The 23,286-nt window shown below is 36.9% G+C and overlaps 1 protein-coding gene across 13 annotated transcripts in view; it reads right to left on the bottom strand.

Annotated features, from left to right (window-relative positions):
* FAM184A (family with sequence similarity 184 member A) overlaps positions 1-23,286 on the bottom strand; it is a 72,835-nt gene that overhangs the window by 9,289 nt on the left and 40,260 nt on the right. For 8 of the 13 annotated variants that reach the window (XR_011328493.1, XR_011328494.1, XR_011328492.1 and 5 more), the window contains exons 10-15: positions 12,034-12,075; positions 7,034-7,246; positions 5,741-5,894; positions 5,200-5,327; positions 2,469-2,653; positions 1,838-1,984 (exon numbers count right to left, since the gene is read on the bottom strand). Coding sequence is in view for 10 of the 13 variants with exons in the window: in XM_069805136.1 (XP_069661237.1) it covers positions 1,838-1,984; positions 2,469-2,653; positions 5,200-5,327; positions 5,741-5,894; positions 7,034-7,246; positions 12,034-12,075 (869 nt within the window). In the remaining 3 variants the exon portion in view is untranslated. The remainder of the gene's footprint in view (positions 1-1,837; positions 1,985-2,468; positions 2,654-5,199; positions 5,328-5,740; positions 5,895-7,033; positions 7,247-12,033; positions 12,076-23,286) is intronic. The other 5 variants (XM_069805128.1, XM_069805129.1, XM_069805135.1 and 2 more) reach the window with 3 other exon arrangements.

Consider the following 23,286-nt stretch of genomic DNA (forward strand, 5'->3'; position numbering starts at 1 on the left):
TAAAAAAAATCCCAAACAAACCCTGAGAAAAACCTATGAATTTAAGGTGTCTAGGTCAGCTCAAACTTAATTCCATGAGACACCTGGAAGTAGACATAATTTCTCACTTTAGATAAATATTTCCCTTCAGAAGCAGATATGTGATTTTTACTTTGAGTTGCTTCTGAAAAAACAGTTCATATTAAATTATAACCTTAAAATAACCAGTACCTAATCTGAGGAGATCATGTAATATATTTACATAAAACATTATGAATGTGAACATGACTGGTTGTATTTGCAGAGAAGGTATTTGACTCAGCAGACAGATACATGCTCAGCTGGCTTTGTTCTTGTGTATACATTTTATGCTGGGTTAAGCTATTGTATACAGATCCCCAGAGTATAGTACATAGTTATGCACAGCTGTCATTTTATTTTCAGATATTTCAGAGAGCTGGGTTTTTTTCTGTTTCAAAGACGTAACATGTAGTTTAAAGACTCTAGTTGCAGAGCCTAATTAGTGATACCCACACTCAGTTACTGTAAGATAGATTCTCCATTTCATAAATGTTCACAAGGCCATGCTTCAGGTGAGGCAAACCCGGAAACAATGACTTACGAAACAGCTACATAAAACTCTTCTTTTGGTTGTTTGTTTTTTTTTTAACAGAGTTTCCTCTGTTGTCAGCTCTTTGCTTCAGTGTAAGTAGAGAGAGATAACACTCTAAGTTGAGCAAGAACCAGGAGTAGGGAACCAACTACATTCAGAAAATTTCCAGACATTGAAAAACAAACAACTTCATGGGAGAAAAATTTAGGGTAAATGATTCCAAAACCTAGTTCTGGTGGCTGCTCATAGGCATGTTTCTCATACAACATAAATGCAGGAAACAGGAGGGAGGTAGTTTACACCTAATTTCCTGAATGGGAAGTTACCACATTTATGAGGGCACAAGAGTGTGCATGTGGACAGTTAATTACAAATGAGTAAGAACTAGAATTTATACCCATCTTATTTGAAGACAATTTCTGAGCGGTCATTATCAAGAAAGAATTATATGTATTTAGGCTTTATTGTCCTTTTTTAATTGGCATTTACTTTAAGAAGTTTTCTATCATATACTTAGAACCAATTATTTTCTCTGCCATAAATCTTTTGTACTGCAAATACAAATCCGTCAGTGACAACTCTGTGTCAGGAAGCCCTCAATACGCTATGAAATCTCAGCCAGAAACCCTGACCAAATGGGCTACATCACAGACAGAGATAAAGAATGAAGGATGCAGAAGAAGGAAAACACTGGCTGGATGACTCACTACTATGCCACTTCTGCCCAGAGGTGGTCTAACCCCAGATGGCATTTTGACTCAGAGATGCTCTAAGTATTCTGTTATCGTTATGCTCATATAATCCATTTTGGACACTAATTTTCCTTATGTTAGCAAACCTGAAAATGTTTGCATCACTCGTGCTATAATCAGACTTCTTAATAGCAAATGCTGTACTGTTTATAAACTTGCTAAAGGAACTCTTGTGTTCTCAAAAAAGATGTATTAAAGTTTGAGAAAAAACATCTGAAATAATGTTTTCTCCAGTTTTCTAAGAACTGCACAGATTTAATGTCTTTCCTACTTGAAATGTTCCAGTCTCAAATCCCTAAGAATTTATCTCACTAAATTCCCCTAAAGCTTATAGAATTGAGTTACTTAAAGAATGCAAGAGTAGGCCCCACACTTGATTGAGGCTTTTGCACATCTGTATCTCTGCAATATCTTTGGCAACTTATGGACACCAGAATAAACTATTCACTCAAACGCAGCTACACAGAAATTTTTTTAACGCAACAAAACTTACGAAATCTGTAAAGCTGAATTTATTTCCTTGAGCAGCTCTTGGGTCTTATTAAAATCTGCCAGCATGCTTTGTTTCTCTCTGATGTGATCTGCTGTCAAGACATCCAGCTCTTTCTCATGTTTCTTGCTTAAATCTTGCTCATGCATCCTGTTTAATTTATTTTTTGTTAAAAAAAGAGTTATTCTAAAATCAGACTCGTTTCTTCATCATGATTTTCTGCCATGCTTCTAATGGCTTTTACACAATATCAGACAACACAGAAGGAATTACTGATTCATCAAAACCCACTACTTACTGTTCTCCAATCTTCTAGCTTATTTCATGGAAAATGCATCTCCTTTAATGCTTTTTTAAATAAACAAACATAATGAACTTAAAAAAAAAAACAACACCAAAAACCAATACTTGAGCGGCCTGTTACTTAAATATGGCAAAATGTATCACTGAGATGCAGCTTAACTGTATGCAATATTCACTAACTTTACTAGTAATGGGCATAGCTTCTTCTAATGAACACTAAATGATATATAACATCACTTGATTAAGAGGATAAATTAAAAGCTGCGAATTTCTTAAGTAAAACAATAAGTGAAACAACACACTTTTGAGTTTAGAGTGGAAAAATTCATACCTGATCTGTTGGTTGGATTCACTGCGTATTCTAAGAACTTCTTTCCCTTTAAACTCTAATTCCTTGGTCAATGCACTTATATTTTCATGTAGATGCAGAATCTCTTTGTCCAGTTCAGCTATATGATGGTCTCGGTGTCTCAGTTCATCTTGTAGATCGGATATTCGGCATAAAAATTCTTTCTCCTATGATATAAGTAGAAGCAGCAAAAAATATTTTAGACAGACTTGTCTCGCAGAAGCACAATACTTGCTTCTGGAAGATAACAGCTGAGCAGAATTTTCCATTCAATAGACAATTTTTTCATTTTTTGATGCTGACACAAATTGTAATTAAAACTGAGCATTTTTTGTGTACAAATACAAATAAAGAAGAAATCAAAGTTATTTTAACAAACAATTTCCATTTGTGAGAAAATTTAAAACCTATCATTGTTATTGCCTGTTAAAGTTTACATAGCTCATCACATTTTCCTTTTGCCCACACACACAACAAAAAACCAGACACCGCTAAGAACCAGGGGGCTGGGCATTTAGCATTTTCTACCTGTTCCAACATACAATATAGAGAAACTGTTTTTGCCTTTACAGCCCCATACAATGGGACAAAATAGTTCAAGATGTATGCCCTGCACCAACGAACACTATGATTCAGAAGTCTCCTATCTTACTGTGCTAGTTTTGGCTGGGATAGAGTTAATTTTCTTCATAGTAACTAGTATGGGCTATCCCAGCCAAAACCAGCACACTTAAGTATATGTAAGGGTCATAAATATCTCACAGCAGAATATGTGCTAAATAGTTTATATAATATTTATATTGTGTCCAATAAATCAATAAAAGTCATTCTTTTTGCACAAGAAATTCCAATTAAGTTAACATCTAGAACCCATCCCAATGGTTTTGATAATGATTCTCCTCAGTTTTGAAAAATTCTGTAATAAAATCAACCTTTTTCAGAGTGTCCTGGTTTCAGCTGGGATAGAGTTAATTTGCTTCCTAGTAGCTGCTACAGTGCTGTGTTTTGGATTTAGTGTGAGAACAACACTGATAACACACTGATGTTTTAGTTGTTGCTAAGTAGCGCTTATCCTAAGTCAAGGATTTTTCAGTTTCCCATGCTCTGCCAGCAAGCAGGTGCACAAGGAGCTGGGAGGGAGCATGGCCAGGATCACTGACCTGAACTAGCCAAAGGGATATTCCATACCATAGAACGTCATGCTCTGTATATAAACTGGGGGGAGTTGGCCGGGAGGGGCGGATCGCTGCTCGGGCATCGGTCTGCGGGTGGTGAGCAATTGAATTGTGCATCACTTGTCTTTTCTTGGGTTTTATTTTTCTCTTTTTTTTTGTTATATTCATTTTCATTACTACTATTATTATACTTTATTATTGTTGTTCTTATTATATTTTATTTTACTTTAGTTATTAGACTGTTCTTATCTCAACCCACGAGTTTTACTTCTTTTCCTGATTTTCTCCCCCATCCCACTGGGTGGGGGGGGAAGTGAGTGAGCAGCTGCGTGGTGCTTAGTTGCTGGCTGGGTTTAAACCACGACAATTGCTTTGCCCTCAGTACAGCTAAAGCTTGTGCTTAGCAGGTCATGGTACTGAGACCAAAAGTACGTGGCATTTGGTTGGATCAAACACTTGCTCTCATAATTCAAACTTCTTTTTCTGACATCTCCTTTAGGTGTCTCGCTCCAGGCTTAAACAACACACAACCGAAACTATATCTTCCTAAATCCTGCGTGTTTTCATTCACTGCTGACAGCACCACATTTTTGCCTCTAGTGCTCACACTTTTAAACCAGCAAGGAAGAGAAAAAGAAGGGCTCTATTTTTGACTGTCTCTGTTTTTGTGGAAAGGCTATATCCAACTAAACCTGTTTCCTCCCTTAATATATTTCTAAAACCACTCCACCTCCTTGGTGCTGGACTATCAGTAAATCAACCCTGAAAAGCCTATTGTATAGGCAAATAGAGAAGTAATTTTCTGGTCCTCTTATTTCCAGGAGTCTGGCTTCCTTTCAATAGAGATCAAGCTTTGAATTTTTAGTTACGACTGGAAAAACTGATTATGTATAAAGTGAAAAATGAAAGATAAAAGTGAATGAATCTGTTTGCTGCTGAAAGCAAAGGTAGTCCATACTGGCTTTGGGATTTGGGGGTTTGTTTTGTTTTTTGGGGGGTTGGGTGTGGGTTTTTTTAAGAAACAGTTGCAAGCTGTTACATCATCTTCTCTGCTTTCTTTAGATGCTAATTTATCTTTTCCAATTTGGCTCCTGAAAAAAGAAAAAAAAGATACTAAGCTACCTCTTAAGGTTGAAGCAATCATTTGGTTTTAAGCAACCACTTCTTAGCCATATCACTTAGGCTTCGGAGAGAAACAGCTTTTTCCTTTTTAAGTCCTGCTGGCAGCTGAGGATGAGTAGAATTTTGTGAGAAATGGCACTTTCCTCCCACAGCCAGCCAGTGTGCTCCCAGGCTGCACAATTCTGAGAGGAAACTGCCCTGATACGGGAGCCTTTACTAGGCTTTGAATGAAGTTTGTTGAAGGAAGAAAAAGCTAAGCAAGGAAGTTTAGGTAAATCGGTAGGGGTGCATTATCTTCTGTTGCTGGCCAACTTTGAAGGATTACATGTTTGTTCACAACAGTTCTTGCCTCCAGCTAAGAGAAAACAAATACTGATTATGCAATTTTACAGTCCATTGCCAGCAATGCCTCCTACCTGCCGCCTGCCAAGTTCTATGCTTCTTTCAAGCTCCATTTTGGCAGCTACCAGTTCTTGTTGATGGTTGTGCCTTAGCTGGTCAATTGCTGCTGCATGTTGATGATTTAGCTCTGAGCGCAAGGAAGCTAGTTACCATGGACAAAAAGAAAAGTTTATTTTGCATATGTTTACAAATTAACAATAACAGTCCAGCTCCGTCAAGTATTGCTGCTGACCTAACACACACTGTTTATATCAGCTAAGCAACTGTCCTGTCATTCTATTCCTGTTACTTTCTGAAACATTCTCCATCATGAAATTTGATCACTTACTCCTTCCAAAAAAACTTAAGGGTAAGATTTTTCAAAAGTGAACAGTTTGGGCTTACCTGTTAAAGCTTATACTGATTTTAAGAGGAACAACTACGTCAATATTGAATGACTCTGAGTACACTACAGTGTTACAATACACACACACGTACATACATGTACGTGCATGTATATTTGTATGAGTAGAAATAACGTTTTTGGACCCACTTGCAAATTTGGAAATAGTATACCTAACATAGCTTTTCCTTCATCCTCCAGCTCAAATCGTAGAGTCTGAAGTTCCTGTTCCATCTCCAATTTGAAACCTTCCATGGCTTGTTTATGTGTTTCTTTCAGTGCCTGAAGTTCTTCCGAGTGCTTCTGTTGTAAACGTTCTTCTAATTCCTATGAAATCAAAATTGACAAAATTTATTCTATACCACCTTAAGGAATTTATAAAACATTAAACAACTGGCAACAAAAAGCAGGCATTGGCATACTCCAGGAATTATTAAAAATGCACTAATATTGCTCATATTTTCTCCTCTCACTAAATTATGCTACTACTTTATCTTTTCTTTTCAGTGGCTGATGGTTATCAAGATTACCTGTGCACAAAAAATCTGTTCTGCTCACAGCTGGAAAAGAGGAAAAAACAATCTATGGATATATTTACAATAGCAAGCAATATGATAAGGTACAGATCCATAGATAGGTCTAGTGTGCACACAATACACATTTGGGGATTTTTGCTCCCCACTGACATCCACGTTTATTCCCTCTTTAAGTGTATGAAGCGTAACATTCCTGGTGCACATCTTTTAGTTTCATTTCACCTTGTGCGCTCCAAGGCCAGTCTATGATGTGAACCAAAGTACATTAAGTGGGGACAATGGGAAAACTGATTGCAAAGGTACACTCTAAATCTGAACTTCAAAAAACCTTAAAGACACACACCCTATGAAGTACCATGCACTGCCAAAATTTCAATTTTAAAGCTGGTTTAGTTAAGGTTTTAAAAAAATATCTTGGGCATGACATTGTTCTGAACATGAAAATGATCTTGCAACTTGCAGAACACAGTTTATACAGTTTTTAACATAATGAAAACATAAAATACATTACAAAAGGAGTCAATTGACAGGAAATATCAGAAAACACATGTGAAATTAGGCAACTATAATGGAAAATACAGAGAAACCTATTCCAAATCAAAACTAGAATATAAGGTTATGGATAACAATGTCAAACTACTGTAAAGAAATGTGTGTGTTGGTAATAATTTTACATAAATATATACCTCTCTCTATATATGCATATACTGGTAGAGTGTAAAGCAAGACATGAAACAATGCCAGTATTAGAGATGATTTTCAATATGTCTTGATCAGATTTAACTAGATAAAAATGTTACTATAAGACATCAGCTGAGAAGGAAATTTAGTAATTATGCAGATACTTTTCTTCCCTTATTTCAACTGTGTACATAAATTGCTAAAATGGCAACATTCTCTACATAATTCGGAATATCCATATGAACATGCCTTTTGTTCTTGCTCTTTTGTTTCTTCCATGTTTTGAAAGGCAAGGATATGGGCTTCCTGAAGTGACTTATGCCTTTGCTGATGCTCCTCTTCCAATTCCTGGATCTCTTGAGTCAGCCTTTGTCGCTCCTGACTGAACTGGGCTTGTAGCTGTTGCAAAGAGCTCTGTGACTGGGAAAGCTGCATCTCCAGATTCTGCTTCAGTAAGGAGATCTAACCCACAACAGAACAGCAAATGTCCATTAGTCATTAATACTAATGTCAACTCTGAAAAAAAATATTCAAAAGAAGAAAACACCTGAAATTTTAAAGCCAGAATGTTAACTAAAAGACAGACAAGCAATGTCATCCATCTGCTGAATTTGTTGCTAATATTATATCTCAGAGATATGATAATTACATTTAAATAGTTTTGTAAGGGTTATCACATCTGTCAGTTCATACTACAGCACTACCTATAACACAATTTTTCATGGCCAAATTACCAAAATTTACTTCTAGGTTTTGTATAAAGATCAATAAAAATGACACTATCAAGGTCTGAAGACAAACACTTGATTGTTAAGATAAACTGTTCTACAGGGGAACATCATGTCAGTTCTGTAAGGAAAATCCTGCAGCTGATAGGGGAGGATAGCCTGTGATGTCCAGACTGACTGATTTTTTTTTATCTTTTGATATGATATGGTCCTATCTTACTGGTAGTTTTCTCACTTAAAAAGAAATTGTAACATACCACTCTACATCACAAATAAAATGTTACAGTTGATGGATTCCCCCCTTTTTTTTGTTAGCTCAGTAATACGAGAGTGATTTTTCTGCTGGTTTTCAAGATCTAAGATCTAAACAATCTGAGTCACGAATACTCATTTTCTTAGAAATACCTGATTTTACAAATGATGTTTTTCACCCAACAAGCATTTTAATACATTAGAGTACACTGTACTCCTTGAAAAAGTCCCATATTCTTTTTATAATAATGTTATACTTTGTTTTTCACATCAGATAACATCTTTCCAGACTGAAAATACTAAACGTGTATTCCCTTTAGAGCCAAACACGAGAGATACCCTCCAATTCTGGACACAAGATTTAACGAAAAAAGAATTTTTCTACAGTGACTCAAAGAAAGGAAAAGTAAAATTGCTACGTGACAAAGAATTTCAATCAGTAAGGATACTTTTCAAGCCTCAAAGCATTACATAAAATTGAATTATAAATGAAAGTCTGATAGTGTCATTTGATTCAGCGTATCTTAAAATTAATTATGACAAATTAATAACGACATTGCACATCAATTTATTGATTTACAGAACATTAAAGCTCACCACTTAACAAAAAAATTAATAGCAGCATACCAAGGACAACTTGCAGCATGAACATTATTGTCGAACATGTATTTTGGTTTTTTTTCAGAAGGGCATAGCTTAAGCAGATTTGAAAGCAAAAAGCTACACTTAAAGGAAAATTAGCACTAAAACAAAACAAGCAAATTAATTTGAATGAAATGAGCATGGCTCGTTACATTTCAAATTCACCAGGTCTTTGTGTCTCAGCATATATACTCTACCTTCTAAGTATACTGTATCAACAGTATTTTACTTCAGATACCTTTGAAACAGATTAGCTACAACTGAAGGAGTATAGTGAAGGCTTATACTACATTCTGTAATCTGAACTATACATGTAAAACCTTTTACTAACTACATTAAATATAAATATCACATACAAATTGTACAGTGTCGGACCAAAGGTTTGTCTAGTCTCCAGTTCTGCCTCCAGAAACGGCCAGCCCAGGTTACTCAGAGAAAACAAGGCCAAGGCACAAACATAGGGGTCTCGAATCCAAAGTCTACCAGCATCCAACAATCTTTCTTAAACCAGAAAAGGCATTTTGGGGCAAATTCATGGAAGAAATATTAATTAAATACAGCCACTATCTGAATCCATAAAAGCTTTTAGCAACCACAGTGCCCTGTGGCAAGTTCCATATAGATGTGTCAATTTGTTATGATGACCTCTAATACGTGAAATGGAAAGGAGTCAAAAGAAGTTCCCTTTTCAGTTACTCACATCTACTCATGCTTCTGTAGATCTCCATCATTTCCCTCCTTACATCCTTTTCCATACTAAACAATTTTGGCTTAATGAGTCACTCCCTGTATGAAAGCTATTTCATATCTATCATCACATTTCCCCTACTCTTGCCCCTTTTCTACTTTTTAAGATTAGGAGACCAAACCAGCATAAGGTATTTAAAATGAGAGTAAACCCTGGTTTTATATAGTGGTTTATACAGCTTTACATGTTATGTTGTCTGTTTCTTTCCTATATTCTTGGTGTTTTATTTGCTTTTGTGACTCCTACTGAGCACGGAGGTGATATTTTCATGGAATTATATATTGTAGTCCCCAAACTTACTCTCTAGTTGTAACAGGTCAAGGTAAGGTTCATTATTTTACGCAAGAAGTTAGAATTTGTTTATTTCCCTTGTGTATCACTGTATTTTTTCTACACTGAATTTCATCTGCCATTTTATTGCCAAGTCCCTTGGCTTTTTACAGCTATTCTGTAATTCTTCAGACAGTCTTTGTGCTTCCCACCCTGAATAACTTTTTGTAAGCTGCAAACTTTCCCACCTTACTTATTCATAAACAACCTGCAAAAGAAAATATGTTGAACATCAGTGTAACTCCACTGATAATCCACCTTCACTATGGTAACACTGTATTTAATACCTGTCTTTCAACCGTTTGCTTATCTATACAGAAACTTGCCTCTCATATCGTGGAGTTCTAGTTTCCTCAGAAGCCTCAGAACTACTTGGCCGATCCCTTTCGGCGTACTATGGCCAGGGCTGTTGTGCTGGTCAGACCAACCAGTAATGCAACCACATATTGTATTCTTCCTCTTCAACCCCACAAACTCACTCCACTGATGGCGGTTAGTTTGCACCATGCAACTGCCAACATGGCCAGCTCTGAATTGTCATCTATGTATCATCTTCTGGTATTGCAATGTGCCAGCTGCATCCTCCTTCTCCAGAAAAAAAAAAACCCAAAACTCTCTTGTCTACACTCCCCTTTGATCTACTCACATCCCCATCTACTCTAATTCATCCCACATTCACTGTTGGGCCCTTCTCTCTTTCCCCACCTTTCTGTAACCTCATACCTACCTGGGTCCTTCTTTTCGCCCGTAAGCCTTGCCTTTATTACCTGTTTCTCTGCCAGACTACACCTAGCAAAACCCAGACCCTGTCTGGAGGTCTCTTTTTCCCCCTGTGCTTTTAGGTAACTCTTGCACTTCTTTAGATTACCTCTGCTCCTATGTAACCAACACCCATAAACTCTCAGGTTTGTTGGGTTTTTTTGTTTGTTGCCCTGAGACCACTACTGCAACTTGGCTCTAGCCCCTCTATTCCTTCTCTTCCATCCATCCCATACTCCAGCATCTCTCCCTCTCCTCTTCCTCCTCCTCTGCTCTTTTTCCTAACTCCATTTTTAGTATCATAGGAATGTGCAGTTAGGATAGTCTTAAGAGATTATTCAGTCCAATTCTTTGCACTAGGTGGGAACTCTATACACAAATTACTGCTTAAAAATCTCATGAGAAGGAAATCCCACAATTTTCACTCAGATCCTCTTCCTCCTCCTCGGAGTGCCTGTGGCAGAAACACTGAGATACTGGATAGATGTTCTGTCCACTCTTACTTGTCCCTTTCACCATGTTTCTGTCCCTCAGGTTTCTCACCTTTGCCCTGTCCCATTCACCATGGCCACCAAGAGGTACAATTCTAGGGGAAGTCCGGCTCAGTCCGCCACAACCTCAGGTAATTTAATCATCATACTCTAAAAAGCCTTTCTTGATAACATTCAAATGGAGTCGACCACAGTATCTTAGCCAAATTTGTATTAAGATGACATGAAAAAATGTATTTTTGGCTTGAAGTTAAATCTGTCTCTCACTTAAGTTCCTGCTCCAAATTCTGGTAATTCTCAGTATATCGTTTATAAACATTTTAAGTGTGGGCCAAGGGCAAAACAATTTTCCTTTCTTTCTTGGAAATGCAGAAAACATTTTAACTGAGATGACCAAGAGAAGTCTGATATCTGGCCAGGAAGCCATCTTAGAAGAGATCAGGAATACCCTTCCTGAGAGCAGTTCACACTTCCACCAGATTAAAGTGACTGCAGAACCACAGCCTTAAATGAGTCAATGTCTGGAGATGCCTATTTACATCAATAGACTACACAGAAAATAAAGGACAACAAGGATTAAATGATTCTAACAATCAAGTCAGATTAGTCTACCCTTCTAATAATAAAATATGTTTTTTGTTGAAAGTATGTAAAATATTAAAAGTCTGACAGTTATTTTTAGAAGAGTACATAATCTTAAACATTATTTTGATTATTCAGTACATATACTGATATCCTTAAGAGCATATTTTTGAAAACATTAGTGCCTCCCTTTGCATATCTTTGGAGTGTCCCTTCCATATACTCCTGTATTGAGGATTCAGAGCTCTAAACACTGTTCTATGGACTTTCAATACTTTTATCCAAGGTTTTCAGCAAATTAAAAATATTGGCAAGAATTTTAAAAATAAAAAAATAGAAAGAAAGAATATTTTGGTTACAATTATGACTTGCACTGCAAAACTGCAAATTATAACACAGCATCAATCTCATGCTTTGTAGAAAGCTCTGCAATACACATTTGCACTGCCCGCAAGCTTGCTTGCTTTAACAATGACATAAAAATGCTGCTTATATTATGGCCATGTATGTAGTGTTTGATGTCCAATGACATATACATTTACACAGATGAATGGATGCAGTACACAAGCTTTTGATAACTAGCGGCAAACGTTCTCCTCTCAAACATTACCAGGTATTCTACTTCATAGGCTAAAGCTCTAAAGCAGTACTACAGGATATGCAGGTTTATTAGTGCAAACATGCCCTGTTTACAAGCTGTAAGTGCACATCACTTACATTGCTGATAGATTTATGCAAAGCTTCACCGAGACAGTGCCGCTATGAAGAAAAGATCACAGGAATAAAGGGAAATATTCAGAAATCAACTAAGTAAAAGAAAAAGGGATAAGGAAGGGAGAGTAAAACATAGAACATTAATTATAATTTGATCAGGGAAAAATAAGTTGAAAACTATCTGGAAAAAAAAATATGACTTGCTTTGACTTAGCATATAAACTACTGAACACAGAACAGAATGATGCATTTTCCTGTGTTATGCTTTGAATGTACAGGATAGCATTCTCTCTTCAACATAATGTTACTATATACTCGTATATTATGCAATACAACACTTTTGGAATTATCTAACTGTTTTCTACTTTATGGCAAATAATTTTGGGAAGAAATCATTAAGCACACCAATTTGCATTACTATTAGAAAAGATGTTACATAAGGACTCAATCAACAGCTGTGTCTCTGAAATATCACAAGCATATTAAACAGATAATATTAAAGATCAAATTTCACTGCTAAAGGGCAAAAAATGAGTTTAGTCTGTAATAAAGACATATTTACATTAAAATACTTTTTATTTTTCTTAAAATTCAGAACGAGATGGGTACATAAAAAACCCCTCCTGAAAGTCTCTAGCAAAAAATGACTTAATGTACCACTTGTACAAGTGTTAATGGCTAATGAAAAGCAAAAAATAAAAACATATTGCCAAGTAAGTGTTCCATATGAAATGTTATTGATCATACAAATCATATACATCATTCATATATATATATGTATATCTATAAAAATACCTCTGTGTTCATATATATATGAATGGTGTAGATAGGCACACACACGTGCACACAATAGAGTCATCAGAAATGAAGTGAGAGCAATTTCAAATCCAGCATGACCAATTTCCCCTTTTGGCACAGGTCAGTCAAGAAGATGGCTTTCTCCAGGAGACAGCAGGTATTTTGACACCAGGTCGGAAGCCTATAGTTGGGAACTTTTAGATAATACTTTGGCAAAATACAAAAAGAAGTTATTATTTGTTCTGAATCTACAAAAAGGCGCAACATAAAAATACATTATTGTGGAACATCCAAAATTATCTTATTAAAATTGTAAGAGAGTTACAAGCAACAATTTTCTACGCAAGGGCGTAACACTGGGAGGCATCATACCCCAGTGGACAAGACAACAGACTGGCATCTAACAGCTCCCATTTCAACACTGGATTTTGACAGTGCCAATCTGAACAAATCCACCTATTTTTTCCTGTCCTTCCTTTCCCATCTGTCTGGTTTGTTTAGGGGGGAAGCTGTTAAGAGTGGGAATGATCTCTTGCTAAAGAAATGCTCCATTTCTAGAGCATTTGGGAGTTAATTTTGACAGATGTACCTAGGCACCACTGTAGTACAACTAAGAAATACTTAGATTTTACACCTGAAGCAGAAACCTTAGTAATGTTCTTCGCTGAAAAGAAATTCCAAGTAAAAGTACTTCTGGGAAGCTATAGTCTGAGATCTACCCTATTAAAAAGGCCTTTTAAGAAAGTGAGAGTTGCTCCCTGCTTCTTGCAGAATAACAGATTTCCTTCACCAAGAAAGAAACTGGTCTTGCTTTGCTGTCAAACTGATCTTATAACTAAAAGTGCTAAGACAGGCTAACCATTTTAATACATGTGATTTCACCAAATTTAAGTTTTCCAGAGAGCGGGAAAACAGATGGGATTAAAATGAACTTTTGGTGAAGGTTCTGTACTAAAACTCTCCAGTTAAGTTCAGTATTGAGATTTGTCACAGGTTTCTTAGGCAACCTCACACAAAGCAATCTTTCTGCAACCCACATTTCCTGATTGTGAAATGAGAACAGTAATTATCTTGTCCAAAAAAACCCCCCAAACCTATTAAATGCTTAGATCTTATTGGCAAAAAGAAGACCACACACTGACCAAAAAAAAGTTGTATTTTTTAGTAAAGTTGAACTTATGTATTTGACATGCCTAAGTAGCCTGGAAGTCTAAGTATCGTATCGCTATTCAAAAGCATTTAATTGTAGGACAGGTAGATAAATATCAGTCCTGGAAAAAAGACTGGAAAAGATGATTTAGAAGTCAATCAAGAAAATCTTCAAGTGGGAAAATAAGATGATTTTCAGTCAACATAACAATGGAATAAAGCCCTGCTAAAGAAAACCTGATTTTTTGCTTTGACAACACTACAAACTTTGGCAAGAAATACTCCTGTAGAGAAATAATAGTTAAGAGGACTTATGGTATTCAATTTATTATCACATGAGATTTTGATCAAAACATGTGTGCTTACAAAACATTACTGAAGGATATTTTAAAAGATTAAAACCAACTTCCTTTATCTCAAAAACTGCTAGAGGTCAATCATCACTGAAATCAAGCAGGGATTCACTAGGATTAATACTAAACCTGATTGTAATTTATTATTTTCATCCTTTATTAGATATGAAAATTATTTACTAAAATACATACATTATAGAATAGTAAATCCGAATTATATAGGCTAGTCAATTGGTATGGGGGCTGATTCCAGCAAAATGTGTAATAATATCATCAGATGCAGCTCCACATTGAAAAGTATGTAGGACACATTCAGAATAGAGAACTCCACAATAAGTCTGGCTGAAGTATTATTAAGACATTCCTTAAAAATTCAAAACATTCTCACAACTACTTCCACAGCAGGGTCCGTGATCTGGGCAAAAAGCGATGAGAAGCAAAAAGAATGCAGGCATAGTTACCACTCTCTGTATTTCTATGACGGGGAGAGGTGATGAGAAAAAAATAAAGGGAGAATGTGGGTTTAACTATCACTCTATTTCTACAGGTTGGAATTCAAGATTATTTGTTTGTGATATTATTGTGGTATGAGAAACCCTTGCTCAATTCTCTTTGAAATCAGGCTTTGCAGATAGAGGATGTACAAATGAATTAATTTGTTTCTTGGAATTACAGGAACTTCTGAAAACACATCTTTATTCAGTATATATGTATTAGCTATCCTGCTTTTACTTGATTGTGCTGTCTCATTTTTGAGTAGAAGTGCTGTCTTCTCCACCGTCAGCACGTGCACAGCTAAGCCTCGGGTGTAACCGAGAGAACTTCCTCATGACCCAGAGGAACAGCAAAGAGGCTGCTGCATCTTTAGAACCCACTGATCATTGCAGGCGACACAGCAGGACCGAAAGAGCTTGCATGCAAGACACAGAGAAAGATTTGTATTCCCACCTCTATTTTAACATCTCTCCTAAAAAAGCTGACTTTTCAATTTAGTTGGGCCAATTTGTGTTGTAGTAAAGCATAGATTTAGAGATTTGAAACTATGCAAGCTTTGGCTTTGCTTGCTGTAATGAACAGTTGCTGGTGCTCCCGTCACGACTATCACAGGGGCTATACTTGTGATCAAATGGTGTCATTTTCCTCAAGAAGCGAATTTACTGCACCACTGACATTTTCACATTTTCATTCAGTTGCATTTTTTCCTGCAGGACATTAGCTTATTGCATGTGTGGAAGTTATCTCATTTCATCGTTTCTCTTGGCTAAAAATTACTTTCAACTAGATTACAGAGGCTGGACACTGAATTTTAGCATCAGTCTTCATTGCACCCAAAGATCAATTATGTAATGCTTTTCTTACTGATATTTCAATGTCAAATTGTGTTGAGACCTGACTTTGGTGTACAGTTCACAGAGTTTTCAAAATACTGCTGGCAACAGAAATTTGTGTGCAATACCCAAGACCCTAACTGGGGAAGATCCAACTTCATCTGTGGTATCAAAGCAGATCTAGATTGCTATGTAGTCTTTGCCTCATTTTAAGAATGACCTCCAACAGATTCTGCTAATCTTTCTGAAGAAGAAAACCTATGTGCATCCATCAGAGGTTAGGAAAAGAAACTAGTTTCTGAGATGCCTACTGAAGAAGCTGAAGGGACCGCTGGCGTGAGTCCATTTTATCCAGCTGATAACAAGAACCACAAAACTCTCCCTCGAGATACATCTTTGGTTTGAAGAGAAAGACTGATTTGTCAGCAGATGTACTGTCTCTGGCTGCGCAATGCTTACGTGACAGATGACTCTGCAGAGATTTGGAAAGCAGCTGTTTCCTACTACAATGTTTTGTACTTGGCTTGAGGCTTGTGACATGCTAGGAATGAACCGCTGCATCAAAGTTTGCCCCCTCTGACTGGTAAGAAAAAGCAGCATTCAAAGCCCCTTCCCTCTCTCAAAACCCAACAGTTTTCTATCGAGGAAAATGAAGTCTAGATATAAGGCACTCTGAAATGTGTAACTATTTCCGGGATCTAATTGGTCCTGATTTCCTCCTGTGTTTGTAGCAACCCCGAGTGAAGGTGCTGTGTCCAGGCTATCACGAGGTGGAGTACTTATCTTGTTGCTTTAAAAAGATGGAGCTCTTCTCTTTTCCACTTGCAGGAGCCTAACAAACCGCTAGGCAAAATGTCTAGGTATTTTGACATATTTTTACCTGTTTGGATTTTGGATTATATGCTTTTAATCTGACAAACTGCAGGTTCAATGGTCAGGGGAAAAAGAGGATCATTTAAATCTCCTGATAATTTTTAAAGGTTTTGGAATGGTACTAGAGCTTCATTTCATTTTACTTATTTGTCATAATGCTGTCAGGATTTTAAAGATTATATATGCATCTTGGCTAATCCTTCCTGGAGCACAGAGGTATCTGTCAAGAAGTGCCCTTAATCTAGAATTCTATTCATCTGCTGAATCCTAAATGAATTTTGCCCCACCTAATAAGTTACCTCTCATTCCTCCCAGGGTCCACTGTTTCCATTGGTCTTGAACCTATGCAAAAGTTACTTGAGCAGCTATCTTCTGGAGCAAAGAGGTGAAGGGTAATGTTTTAAAACTAGATTCTTGCCAGACTCTTTATCTTACATTTAAGGGAAAAATTATACAGATATAGGATTCAAATTTTATTTGGGGAACAGTGCTACTGTTGGATTTGGCTTAGATTTATATTTACCAGTTTTGGAAGTGTAAACTTAACTCCAAATATCAAATTAAACTCTTTTCTGACTCATGCATCATTAATTACATACTGTACTAAGAATTTTATGTTGTTTTCATCTATTGACAGGTAGAATTAAAAAGTCTTTCAGTCTCCTCCACATTTACTAACTCAAACACTGCCAAACAAAACCCAGTAATATTAAATTCCAATTAGAAGTTTATGATCAGATAGACAAGTTTCTCGGGATATGAAGATATCAATTTCAAACATCAGCCTAGATGTATTTTTAGATTTAATTAAACACAACAACATGAGAGAAAAAAAATTAAAGGAAGAAGAAACCAAAGGAGAGATTAAAAAGAAGTCTGGTAACACATTTATTCTTTAACAGAGCAACAAAGCTAATATTTGTTAGTATTCCTACTGTATCCCACTGAAAATACTTTGAAAACTCTGATTTGTTCTGTTGCTTTTGTTTGTATTGCTGAGTAAGTCTTAACTGTAAACGGTCTTTAATTAATTTCCTCCATTACATTCGGAATCTTTTAAACAAAGAGCAAAATAATGAAGAGAGCACGCTGTGGGCTGAATGGGCTCACCATAACTAAAAGCTCAGAAAAAGAAATAGTACTGCTGGATGTTAGACATTTGTTTTCATGTTCAAGCTTCAGACAAAACTACAATGACCAATCTGGATAGAACAAATGCACCAACCAACCTTCAGAATCACATCTCTGTGTAGGACAGGGAGCCCAGAACAAGGGGGATTCTTTATTGAGAAGTACAGACAGTCATGAAACAGGGGGAAGCACCCTGAACAGATGGCCCTCTGAGGGCTGCAGCGACCCTGGATTACATGATTATTCACACGCTCATGTACAGTAGTTTTTGACTTGCTTAAAGCATAGGTTTCCCACTTAGAGTACAGGAGTACTGATTCTTCTAGACCAGTGGTGGGTGGCAGGCTGTATACGGACACTGGATCTAGGCAGAAACGCCCAGAGCTCCCCTGATTCTCTGTGAGGCCCGCAGGAGCAGCAGCACAGTCCCATTAAGACCATAGTTTTGAGAGCTGTAGCCCCTTCTGAAAGTATCCAAGAGCTGCAGAAAGTGGTGCTCCTTTGGAAAAACAAAGTATCTGCAGAGGAAAGAAGAGGCATAAAACCTTATCCTGAACTGCATGCCAGGTGCTCTCTGTTCTTTGCTCCCTCTTTGGTATGAATTTTCTTTTTATTCTTTTGGATTTCAGCATTTTAGATTTCTAAGTGCTTTTTAAATCTTGCCCAAAATCCCTTACCATCCACTAGATGTCACGGTAGCTTTACTAGTATTACTGAATACTGGACTGCCCAAAGAGAATGAGGGGGCTGTTCCCTGAAATTTACCCCCCTCTGTTTGACAGACAAGCCTTTGGACAGTCTGTTCAGGACAATACCAAGTGACAGGAAGCAGAGTAAAATGATTCCGTGCTGAAAGTTAATCTCCCTTCTTTCAGGAAACTTATAGAGGGTAGGTGCAGGTTATTTCCTGTAGAAATTTCCAGCATCCATTCGACAGCAAATCTTCTAAAGCAAGGACTACCCAGGCTGTGGAACAGGCCAGTAATCCTGGGAAACTGCTTGGAAAAGAAAGTAGCATTTCCCAATGCTGCTAACGTGAATGCACATCAGCTCTGCGGTAAGCACCTCCACATAGGCAAATAAAGACGGAGCAATAACTGCCCTCTGATAGAAGCCTGGTCAATGGGCATTTACAAATGTGCAGTGGAGCTCCGTGGCTTTTCTACAGCACTCCTCTTCATGAACAAGAGCATATGCAGTGGCCAGGGTTTTAAGATTGAGTTTGAAATTTTCTGAAAAACTATGATTTGAATAATGTCTATATCAGAAGGAAATATTAACATTTTGATATAAATCAAAGTTTCTCATATTTACTTTGACAGTTTAGAAAGGAACACACCATCATAGAAACAAACTCTGAATAGGAAACTTCTACAATTTTTTCAAAAAAGGAGAGAATCTTTGCAGCAGGAAAAATAAACAACAACTACCAAAGTATATGTAATATACTTTTCTCCATTCTCACTGTACTATTTCTAATATTCTCATTCATAGAAGATGGTATCTTCGTGTGCAAAAAGTTGACAATGTTAGAAAGATGAATGTCACATTAATGCTTGGTCACATAATAGTATGAAGCTATGTAAGAATGGAAAAAACGCTGACAAAAACATTTATTTTACTGAAGAGCACCTTTTACTGAAAAGTAAGGAAGATGGGAGAACCAATATTTGCTCATCCACAATCGGAGTACTTGATTCAGTTTACAGAAAGAAACATTTCTCACAAGAAGAAATAGGTAAGAAGAATACAGGTCTTAACCTGTATGTTTCAGTGCCCAGAATTGAAGGTTGCACAACACGGAGAGGCAGGAGGAAGAACACGCTCATGCTTTAAAAAAAGAAAAATCCTGCTATTTTGTCCGTGGCTGAAGCCTTCTCAGCAGTAAAGTGTTTTTAAGAAAAGCATTAGAAGCCCATTACACAGCTAAGAGAAATGGAAAAGAGCCAGCACATCTGAATTCACTACATATTTAATGAAGAAACTCTCACATGGATTGATGCAGAAATACTTAGTACAATTTACAGGAAAAAAGGTAAAGCACTTTCTTTTTATGTCTTTTAGAACCATTTCTCATATCAGAGATAAGAACTACATGGTTGGTCTCTAGACACTGATCTAGTTAACCTACCAACCACATTTAACTGTAGATGGCAAGTGATGCTTTGCAACTGGCAAGAATGTGTTTAAGCACTTAATCAGCTGAATAGCATTTTCTCTCAAGAGAATTATTTTACTCATAATAAAGCTATACTGTTAGAATAACAATAATCCTGCGTGCATTCTATGAGGAACCACTTCGCATTACTGGTATAGAAGCAAAACTATTACCTTGCTTTATGCAAGGGCTAGACCTCGCCTATCAAATGTGCAACAACTACTAGAAGACAGAAATTTGTAGATAAGTATAACATAATTAAAAAAACCAAACCAGCTTAGTACACTTTATGGGCATAATTTTTTGATTGAACAGTTTATTTTTTTTAAATTGTTGCCTTTTATAGCTGTCTCTCTTCATTCAGTTTTTCCCGCACCAGTCACCAGCATTCCAAGATGGTCATACTCTATGTTGTATTTTTCTACAGTTTAAGTAACTATATTTAAACCCTCCATCCATTTAAACCTGTTTTTTCAATACTTTGCTTACATAGCCATTCGTATACTTCAAGTTAGGTGCTATGCTTCCTTGTAGCTTGTTTTTAAATCAAATCTGAGATACATCAATACCTATTAGAAAATTACGTACCCATATTGATGAGCAATTAATTTCTTAATTCAACTTTTCTGAACAGCATTTATACAACTAAATGGTGAAGCTCTAGACACTTTCTCAACATAAAGAGCACATGTAGACCTCATTTTCTGTCAAGTTAGGAGTTTACAAATGATTTAGCAAAGACCTTGGTCTTGTATTATTTTGATAAATCTTTGTATAGTACTGCTGGTATAGACCAGACTAATGCTTCCGGTGCACATTTACAGATTGCCAAGCACAGCTAGGCTTACTGCAGTAGTTCCTGTAGCATCAAATCGGGCCCAATGCAGTTTCCACTCAGAATAGCATCATTCTAGATCAACACAACCAAAGTATATAGTCATCTTTGCATTATGAAACACATACCAAAAATCTTCCACCATGAAAATACTGTCTTTATTTTTCTTCTATGATGAAATGACTAGATCTGTGGATGAGGGAAGAGCAGTGGATGTTTGCAACCTTGACTTCAGCAAGATTTTTAACATCCTTGTATTTGATTGTATCACAATTCAGAGGGGTGCACTACCAGATATATGAGAACTGGCCAGATTATCAGGCTGAAAGGGTAGCAGTTAATGATTCACTCTATCTGAAAGCTTGTTACAAGTGGAGTTCCCAAGGTGTCTGCTCTAGGACGTATTCATTTTATCAATGCATCTTATCAACGTCTGGAGAAGGAGACCAATAGTACCTTCATGGACTTTGTGGGTGACACCAAACTGGGAGGAGTAGAAGGCAGAGCGTGGCGCAGTGGAGGGGACACAATACATTGAAAGGTAGGGCAGCCATCGACAGGGACCTATAGACATTATAGGTATGGGCTGATAGGAACCTCACAAAATTCAGCAAGGACAAATGCAAAGTCCTTTACATGGGATGGACTAAACCTGAACCCTGCACTGGTTCATACTGGGTTACAGATCTGCTTCGCACAACCTAGTTAACAGTGGGGTAAACATGAATCAGCAGTGTGGCCTGGCAGCAAGGAATCCCAGCAGCATACCGGGCTGTAGCAACAACCAGTAATTTGAGGGAAGGGATCTGTCCCTTTGACTTGGCACTTATTGCACATCACCTGGAAGGCACATTCTGTCTCCTCCTCCAGTTCATTCAGCTTTGGTTGCCCCAGTACAAGACAGATGTTGATAAACTTGAACATGTTCAGTGGAGAGGTACCACCAAGATGGCTGGGACTGGATCATATATCCTTCTGAGGGAACTAGGTTTGTTCAGCCTAAAGAAGAGAAGGTTTTGTGGGACTTAATAGCTTTCCAGTACCTATGAGGTGGTTACAGAGAAAGTGGACCCAGCCTTGTTACAGTGGTGCACAACAGGACAATGAGACACAATGATCAAACTGAAATGGAGAAGGTTCTGTCTAAATATAAAGAAAAAACTCATTATGAGGATAATTAAGCACTAGAAGAGATTATTGAGAGAGGCTGTGGAATCTTCATCCCTGGAGCTTATTCAAGACCTGACTGGAAAAAACCCTAAGCGAACTGGTGCAAATTCAGTGTTGACTGATATGAGCAGGATGCTGCAGTAGATGACCTCCTGAGGTCTCTTCCAACCTGAGTAAGTCTATGATTCAATTCAGTGCAACTCTCAGAAGCTACCCTTTGTGTACTGCAATCAGGAGGAACTTACTACAAACCCATTTCTCTAAGCGTTAAGTCACCCATCCTGTATACTATAGTCTGGAATTCTCTCTCTTTCAGGTGTAATGGATAAAATGTAGATTCCTACAGAGGGAAGCTTAATTCCCTACCACCAACTATAACTTTTCAATCTTTATGAAATACCTATCCAACTCAAACACTGGAACAGAAAAGCAACAGCTGGAGGAAAAAAAAAACCAAACCAAAACCCACAACAAAAAACCTCAAACCCCACAACTCCCAGGGTTTAGTTTCTTATTAGTCCTCCGAACACACATGCTGTTATGAAATGGTGCAGCTCTTTGGTATGGTAAAAGGAATGAAGAAAAAAACCAACCATTTTGCATATGCAGACCATTTCCTATGTCTGCAAATTCTCTAGTAAAATTCTCACTATTACAGTTAGCTTTCTGATTCCAAGATTTCTTCCATATGCAGAAAAAAAAATTGTTCATTTGCAACATGCTAATTTTCCATCCTGAAACTGTAGGTTAGATTTATTATGGTATTTTTAAAAGGTAGAGATAAGTAAAATATTTTTAAAGTATTTTAAAACTACAGTAAGTTTAACATACGCCTTTCAATTTGTACTTTCCTAGAGAAAATGCTATTTGTAGGTAGAATTAAAAAGAGCAAATGAAGCTTGGGTAAATGCAGCAAGTGAAACAAAATCAAGTGAGTCTAAATCTTATTACATTCATGTTGTAAAAAGTAACAGACCAAGAACTTGAAAACCTCCAGCTTTTATGAGCCTAAGCCACAAGATTTTACAAGCTTAAATTCCCTTGTCAGCAAAATAAATTGTTATGTGTTCCTATAAGAAGCTGTATAATCAAGTGCACATTCAGTTATTAGACTTCTCAAATTAGACAGCAAATTAAAAGCCATCCCACAACAACACCCTGAAATCGCAGTCATTTAATGAGTTCCAAAATCTATTTCTTTTTCTTTAAAACGTATTTGTTAATTATCAGCTATTCTTTCAAACTGTAGTCAATAAAACAAGTTCTGTAGCATTTGTAATTTGGAAAAATTAGAAAGCAAGTATTTTCTATGAATTATCTAACATAACTGAGTTTATAAATATGAGCTGCAATTAAAAATTCAGTATTTATAAAAAAAATTATGCCAAAATAATGTGCAAAATCACTTAAGAAGAAGACATAGTTGTAATAAACGTGTTGTAGAAACTGAGGGACATTTTG

Source organism: Haliaeetus albicilla, chromosome 17, assembly GCF_947461875.1.
Source record: "Haliaeetus albicilla chromosome 17, bHalAlb1.1, whole genome shotgun sequence".
In the NCBI taxonomy this organism is placed as follows: Eukaryota; Metazoa; Chordata; class Aves; order Accipitriformes; family Accipitridae; genus Haliaeetus; species Haliaeetus albicilla.